This window comes from Furipterus horrens, unplaced genomic scaffold (genome assembly GCF_987537825.1).
Source record: "Furipterus horrens unplaced genomic scaffold, mFurHor1.1.pri manual_scaffold_5, whole genome shotgun sequence".
Lineage (NCBI taxonomy): Eukaryota > Metazoa > Chordata > Mammalia > Chiroptera > Furipteridae > Furipterus > Furipterus horrens.
The window spans coordinates 116,760,856-116,768,620 of NW_028327175.1; the positions used below are offsets into that span (position 1 = coordinate 116,760,856).

Sequence of the window (7,765 nt, forward strand, 5' to 3'; positions counted from 1 at the left end):
AACCAGTAATAATGAGAATGACAATAGCTAGCCCTTAGGCACACCCACAATTTACTCCCTTTAGGTTGTGAAAAGTGATGCTGAAGGCTTTCTTTTCACCCCCCTGCCTGGAATGTCCATAGGGTGGGGGTGGGGAGGCAAGTTTGGGAGAAGCTCATTTGTAGCCCTAAGGCTGGAGAGCAGGGAGGGCAGAGAGAGAAAGGTTGGGACTTTGGATTTCCATATCTATAAAATAATTCCTGCCTGATTAAAATATTAAAGTGTTCCAAAGCTCTGGGTTGTGCTGAAGGACTAAACTGGGTCCGTGTGAGTGGGACTGAACTTGGGGCAGCTCCCCTTTGGTAGCTGGGCTACCCCAGAAAAGGAGGGAGTAGCCCTACAGAACCCTTTGGGGCTTGGAAGGACGAGTGGGGGCAGTTATCAGTCACATGGACCCAGTGCCCCCTGGTGGCCAGTTATAAACTTTTTTTTTTTTAAACATTTATTTATTTATTTTTAGAGAGAGGGAGAGAAATATCAATGCGTGGTTGCCTCTCGCACACCCCCAACTGGGGACCTGGCCCGCAACCTAGGCATCTGCCCTGACTGGGAATCGAACCAGGGACCCTTTGGTTCACAGGCCAGCATTCAATCCACTGACCCACACCAGCAAGGGGTAGAAGCACTTTTTATTGAGAGCCTGATTCACAGGGATGGATTTCAGAATTTAAAAAAAAAATTAGAAAAGAAAAGGAAATGACTGCCTCTCCTGCCCATAACCCAGCTCCCTCGGGTACACCCACTAGAGGCTTCTGGAATGGGCAAGGCAGCTTTGGCCTGCCTTGGGGACACATCTGTCACAAACTTATGCAAACTGTAAGCCTATCTGTCACCTGGAGGAGACCCATCCTCCCATCCCAGTTCCTTGGCTTATCCTGACTTAAGTCTCTGGTGATGGATGAGGAGGTAAGTAGACTGGAACACCAGGTGGGAGGTCAGCCCTGTATTAGTCAGCTGAGTGGCCTTGACCTTGACTGCTGAGAGCCACCTGCAGAGCCATAAAGTGAGTCAGGATGTCTAGTAAAAGAGATCATATGAGCAAGGACACCCCCCCCCATAGAATTTATTTATTGAAAAATTGTGTATTCTTACATATTTAAACTAAAGTCACCTTCAAAATACCCTCCATTTGATGAAATACACCTATCAAGATGTTTTTTCCACTGCTCAGAACAGTCTTTGAATTCATTGGTTTTGATGCCTTTTAGTGCTTCTGCTGTTTTTTGTTTTGTTTCCACATCAGCAAAATGTTTTCCTTTGAGGACTTTTTTCATCCAGGGAAACAAAAAAAAGTTGCACGGGTGAGTAGGGAGGGGGGAGCATGAGGGTCATGCTGTTTTTGGTCAAAAACTGCTGAACACTCAGAGCAGTATAGGCAGGTGCACTCGTAAATCACTCATCATGAAATGGGCAAACATGTTGAAAGAGTCTTCAAAAAAAAAAAAAAATCCACTGAAGCCCAACGCAGCCTCTCACTACAAGGTCAGCTGGTACACTAATACAAACGGGCTCCCAGAACACTCACCTAATGGGGGAAGTCTATACTACAAGAGACACACCCTCCAGAAGATAATTCCGGTTTTGGGGGGTCCCCCCTCGTATGCATGAGCTTTCCCCCTCACCTTTTATCTTCAAAATTCTTAAACTTTCAGAGGAGTCGAAAGAGCAGTTGCTAAAATTTTTGCAGGTTGGTGCATAAATATGGCTCAGCCTTCATGCTCCTTTACTTCCAAACCCTTCAACATCTAAGAATAAAGACATTTCCTACATACCACAAAATTGAAATCCCATCTCAGAAATTCATTTCCATTATCATCTAGTGCCCCGTGTTCAAATTTTCCCAACTGACCCTAAAATATCTTTGAGAGCCTTTAAAAACCAGAATCCAATCAAGTTTCATGCATTTGGTTGTAAGGAGTGTTAGTCTCTCGAGCAATGCGCCCCCTACAGGCCAGCTGTTAGGGGTTATATCCTGTCTTTAGAATTTGTTCAATTATTTCCTTGAGGGATCATTTGACTGTTCTTCTTTACAATACCCTTTGTACTGGAAGCTGGGTTTGAAGGTGGAATTGGATTGCGATGGAACATTTTTGGTAAGGACCCATCTTCGGTGGTGCCAGGTACTCCACTTAGCATGACATCAAGAGGCAAGGAAAGCCAAATTGTCCTCTCTCAGGGGAATGCCAACTTTGATTGCTGGGGTGAGGTGAGGCGAAGTTCTAACTGCCACAGGAGAGAACAATAACATAGAACTGTCCATTTTCTCTGTCTTTTGGTGCGTTGGTCTGGCTGAGCCATTACCCATGGCCAGTATGAGAAACAATTCCTTTGGAGGTCACATCTTCAGGCATCTCTTAATATCACAGGTGTGGGAGCAGAGAGAGAGAGAGAGAGGCCCAAGAGTGGGAACAGCTGTGGTGAGGTGTCCCCCACGGCGAAGGATGCTTGTAGAAACTGTCCCTGCTGAGCCGGAGCCAGAGCAGCTCGGAGGAGTAAAACTGGAGGAGGAGGAGGCTACCAGCCAGGAGGACCCCAGGCGGCCAGAGATAAGGCTCCGGCCAGAAGTGGCTCACCAGCTCTTCAGATGCTTCCAGTATCAGGAGGACATGGGGCCCAGGGCATCGCTGAGCCGGCTCCGGGAGCTCTGCAGCCACTGGCTGCAGCCAGCCCTGCACAGCAAGAAGCAGATCTTGGAGCTGCTGGTGCTGGAGCAATTCCTAAGTGTGCTGCCACCACACCTTCTGGCCCGGCTACAGGGCCAGCGGCTCAGGGATGGCGAGGAGGTGGTGCTGCTGCTGGAGGGTGTCCAGAGGGACTCCATTGACGTGGGGCCACTGGTAAGAGGATGGCAGCCAGGTGGGCTGGAAAGCTGGTGGGAAAGATAGGGACTTTATGGTCCCATTAAGAATTACTGAACATTCCACTTCCCTCCTTTGCCAATTCCTTCTTAACTTCCTCACTCCTTCCCTGTCTGACTCTCACCTGTCCTTTGTCTTATTTCCCTTGGGAGTCAGTAGGACATGGATTACCATCTTGTCTGTTGCCTTACATGATATGTTTTAACAGGATTTTAGTTTCAACGCTGGCAAGAATTGTCCACGTGCAGATGTTACCTTGGAAGAACGGGGGGACCCTTCCCAGGTTTCTCTCCATAGCCCCAAAAAGGAAGTGCCCCCAGAAAAGCCTCCAGCCCTGGAGCCATCAAAGGGACTCCTGCCATCCCAGCCAGGGCCCTCCAAGCCCACTGAGCTGGAGGCCTGGAGACATCCTGCAAGTTCAGAGCAGCCACTGAGCCCAGGTCCCAAGTGCACATCTCAGGCCCTACAAGAGAGTGGTGAGAAGCTAGTGCCCAAAGGAACGTGGGAGCTGGGAGGCTAGGTGGAGAGAGAAGTGGGCAGCCTCTCTGGTTGACAGGAATAGATGAGAGCCAAGATGTCTCTCATAGAGACTTGGTAAAAAGTGCATGTCCTCATAGCCTCATGGTGGGAAAGGCTGGCTTCTCACAGCTCTTTCTGTCCCAATGTTGTCAGCCCCCCAGGACCCTGAGCTCTGGCCTGAGGAGAATCCCCGTGATCAGGAGCTAGCAGCTGTTCTGGTGAGTTGGACTTATCCTCTCACTCCAGGATGTTCTTCTGACCCAAATGTTCATTGCCTCTGCAGCTTGAGCAAATCCATATCTTCCTGAATTTAAGCCTAGAAAGCTCTTCATTTCCCTCAGGTCTCAGAGTCTTGTTCCTCACTCATTGCAAGTTTGTGCCCCTTCTTTTACAGGAGTCCCTGACCTTTGAAGATGTCCCAGTGAAGAAGGCATGGCCTATGCACCCTCTGGGTAAGAGCCCTTCCCAGGGCTTATAATCACTGAAGCCTCATTCTTTTTGTTGGGATGTGATTCCTGAACCTCTGGACCCTCCACACCCTCCAGACATTTGGACCTCTTTGGTTAAAAATGGGCTATTTTGATGAGAATATATAGATATTTTCTGGACAGACTAATATATATTATATATAATTATATACATTATTAAAATACATATTATACTTATATTTATAAATATATTTATATTTAAAATATGTTGTATGTTATTATATTTGTATTTATATATTAAATATATTTATAATATTTACATTTATAATTATATTGATTATATTTATGTTTTTTAAAAACTTCACAAGAGGTGATGTATGAGTGGGTGCATTGTCGTGATAAAGCTGCCAGTCACCAGTTGCCCATAGCTACAGCCTTCTGGTTTCATCCAAATAGTTTCTGCAGAGAAATGTTTTAAGCTTCACGCAAAATTTGATGCAGATTTGTTACTCTACTCACTCAGTCATTTTGAATGCAATGGCCACACAGTACACATGATCACTCAATGGTGTCTACCACCTCTGCTGACTAGTACAGTAAAGTTGTCATTGTTCATGCATGCACATTCTAGTCCACTCTCCTAGGCTGCCAGGTTACATCAATGTCGCACAAATTGTTCTCATTGTCTTGACAATGGTTGGACTTTTTCCAGACCAAAGTTGTATGTATGTACAGTAGACCCTCTCTATATCGTGGTTCACTTATAATGGCCCCACTGTACCGTGGGATTTTAAAAAATATTATATTTAATTACTTATCATGGATTTTTTGCTATATCACGGGATTTTGCGATACTGTATACATATGTTGTTAGAGTTACATAGGTTTAAGAGTTTAGAATATGTTTAAGAACATAAGTAGTGTTTATAAAAGTGTGGAAAAGGTTAATAAGGGAGTGGGAAAGGTTAATAAGGGACTGGGAACGGTTTATAACTGTATGGGAAGGGTTTATAAAGCCTTCAAATATATATAAGTACTAAAATAAATGTAAGGTTCCTACTTCGTGGATTTTCACCTATCGCGGGGGGGGGGGGGGGTGTGTGTCCAGAACGTAATACCCGCAATAAGTGAGGGAATACTGTACATCGTATGTGTGTGTGTGCATACACACACAGAGTGGGGCAAAATGAGTGTGTGAAACAGTTTATTCTAGTATTATTTCTGTATTATTTTTCATATAAACAACGGTAAACCTATTTTGACCTCACCTATATATATTCAAAGACTCATTGAGTGTGGTCTAATCATCAACCCATTTAACACTGAGCTTTTAAAATAGATGGTCATGGGAGTACTTGCTAATGGGTATGGGGTTTCCATTTTGGGGAATAACCAAGCTCTGACACTGGGTAGTAGTGACAATTGCACAAATTGTGAATGTATCTAATGGGCCGGAATTGTACACTCTTAAACAGTTACAGTGGTAAAAGTGTATGTTACTTGTTCTCTACCCCACACCCTCTGCCCACCCACCTGCTTTGCATGATTCTGGGTTTCTTTCTGCTTTCAGGAAACAAGGTTCTGGCTATTCCTAAGAGCACTGGGAATAGGCCTGACAAATCCTGTTTTTTGCTTCTTTTACAGGGTTTGGAAACAGAACCCCAGACGAGGAGTTTAAAGACCCCAAAGGGGTTGCCGGGCCTGCTGCCGTCTCGGCAGAGTCTCAGGAAGGTAGTCCGGGGATGACAGAAGAGCCCCATGCACAGTCACTTGGACATGGTGCTGGAGTGAGCAACTCCCATGGAGGAGAGTCCCCTGATGGTAACAGTGATGTTCTAGAGGCCAAAGTGGCTGAAGGGGCCCCCAAGTCGGAGCCAGAGACGAAATTCATCTGCACAGATTGTGGGGTGAGTTTCATGAAGCTGGCCCGTCTGGAAAGGCACCAGCTGCGGTCTCACCCCGGTGCGCGGTCCTTCCCGTGCCTGTGTTGTGGGAAGACCTTTGGCCGCAACTCCATCCTCAAACTGCACATGCGCACGCACACGGACGAGCGGCCACATGCCTGCCACCTCTGCAGCCACCGCTTCCGCCAGAGCTCACACCTAAACAAGCATCTGCAGACACACTCTGAGCCCGCTTTCTTGTGCGCTGAATGCGGCCAAGGCTTCCAGAGTCGGACCAGCCTTCTGCAGCACCTGCTGGCTCACGCCCAGGACCAAAATGCATCCTGTACCACGGAGACCAAGATCAAAGCGCCAGAAATGACCGTGATTCTGTGCTCACACTGTGGCCAAACCTTCCAGCGCCGCTCCAGCCTCAAGCGCCACCTGCGGATTCACGCCAAAGACAAGAGCCACCAGCGCTCAGAGAGCTCTGGCAGCCTGCACCAGAACCCTGAGCGCAGGCCCTACGTGTGCAGCGACTGCGGCAAGGCTTTCCGTGGCAGTGAGCACCTGGGGGCCCACCTACGTGTGCACACGGGCGAGCAGCCCTTCTCCTGCCAGGTCTGCAGCCGCAGATTCAGCCAGAGCTCCCAGCTGGTCCACCACCAGCGGGTGCACACGGGCGACAAGCCCTATGGCTGCCAGCAGTGTGGGAAGCGCTTTGTGCGTCGAGCTAGCCTCGCCCGCCACCTCCTGACCCATGGAGGTTCAAGGCCCCACCGTTGCACCCATTGCGGCCAGAGCTTCAGCCAGATGCAGGACCTCGCCCGCCACCGGCGCAGCCACAATGACAAGAAGCCCTGTCGCTGTAGCCAGTGTGGCGAAGGCTTCAGCCAGAGTGCCCACCTAGTGCGCCACCAGCGCATCCACACCGGGGAGAAGCCCCATACCTGTGATACCTGCGGCCACCGCTTTCGCAACAGCTCCAACCTGGCCCGCCACCGCCGCAGCCACACGGGTGAGCGGCCCTACGGCTGCCAGACATGCGGCCGGAGTTTCCGGCGCAACGCCCATCTGCAGCGGCACCTGGCCACCCATGCAGGCACAGGGGGCGAAGGGGTATCCGGGAAGGATGAGCCCCCCCAAGAGTGCCTGGAGTGTGGCAAGAGCTTCAGCCGTAGTTGCACCCTGCTTCGTCACATGCTGGTGCACACGGGGGCCAGGCCCTACTCCTGCACACAGTGTGGCCGCAGCTTCAGCCGTAATTCCCACCTGCTGCGCCACCAGAGAACCCATTCCCAGGAGACCCTGTACTAGCTTCACTAAGGTTCCTCCAGGCATGCCCTGCAGGCCTCTCCTTGGCCTCCTCTGCAGCCAAGGCCTGCAGGAGAGGTCCCTGCCCCACCTCTTTGCCCCCGTTGCCCCCGCCCACCCCAACATGCCTCTGGCTCCAGTTAACCTTGCATTAGTTCTTCCCTTCCCTAGAAGTATCTCTTCCTGGCCTCAGGAATGTATTTCAAAATGCCCAAGCAACAGCTTTTTTTTTTTTTTTAATGATTTTGTATTTAAGCATTGGTTTTACAAAATGTGGTAGAAAGGTAAACTAAATTTACAACTTAAATTGTTTATGCAAATTGTCTTCCAAATCCATTGCACCTAAGATGTTTAAAAGATTTTATATGCATTTTGGAAGAAATCACACAGAAGCAGCTGCTTTTTCAATGAATTTAGCCAGTTTCACATCTCTTGGTCAGTCCACCACAGTCACATGAGGTGAGAATTATGTGGACTTTGTTGTACATATTGAACCATTCCCAGTGATGAAGGGCAACTCAAGACATAAAGCCAATGCCTGATTAAAATTTTTGAAGGAGAACTCTTTGTCAATGGCATCTCTCTCATTTAATTCTGACCGTCCTGCTACTTTAAGATCAGGTATAACTTGGTATCTCTCTGCTGCTGTCAACCAGTGTGCAACTGCTGATATGGCCATGAGGCTGGGACTCCAACCTCCTAAGGCCCCCAACAAGCACTGTGT

General features: G+C 48.5%; 1 protein-coding gene and 1 pseudogene across 2 annotated transcripts; one reads left to right on the plus strand and one right to left on the minus strand.

Moving 5' to 3' along the window:
- The first annotated feature begins 2,480 nt into the window (after window positions 1–2,480).
- On the plus strand, window positions 2,481–7,133 carry ZSCAN10 (zinc finger and SCAN domain containing 10). 2 transcript variants are annotated; one of them, XM_090279169.1, is made up of 5 exons: window positions 2,481–2,876; window positions 3,106–3,373; window positions 3,570–3,634; window positions 3,811–3,868; window positions 5,489–7,133. In XM_090279169.1, the coding sequence occupies exons 1-5, from the start codon at window positions 2,481–2,483 to the stop codon at window positions 7,042–7,044; spliced, it is 2,343 nt and encodes a 780-aa protein (XP_090135295.1). In that variant the 3' UTR covers window positions 7,045–7,133. The 2 variants fall into 2 exon arrangements, with proteins under 2 accessions (XP_090135295.1, XP_090135296.1); XM_090279170.1 differs by lacking the exon at window positions 3,106–3,373 and having other exon boundaries at window positions 2,590–2,741.
- A 290-nt stretch (window positions 7,134–7,423) lies between these two features.
- On the minus strand, window positions 7,424–7,765 carry LOC150009385 (pterin-4-alpha-carbinolamine dehydratase 2 pseudogene; annotated as a pseudogene).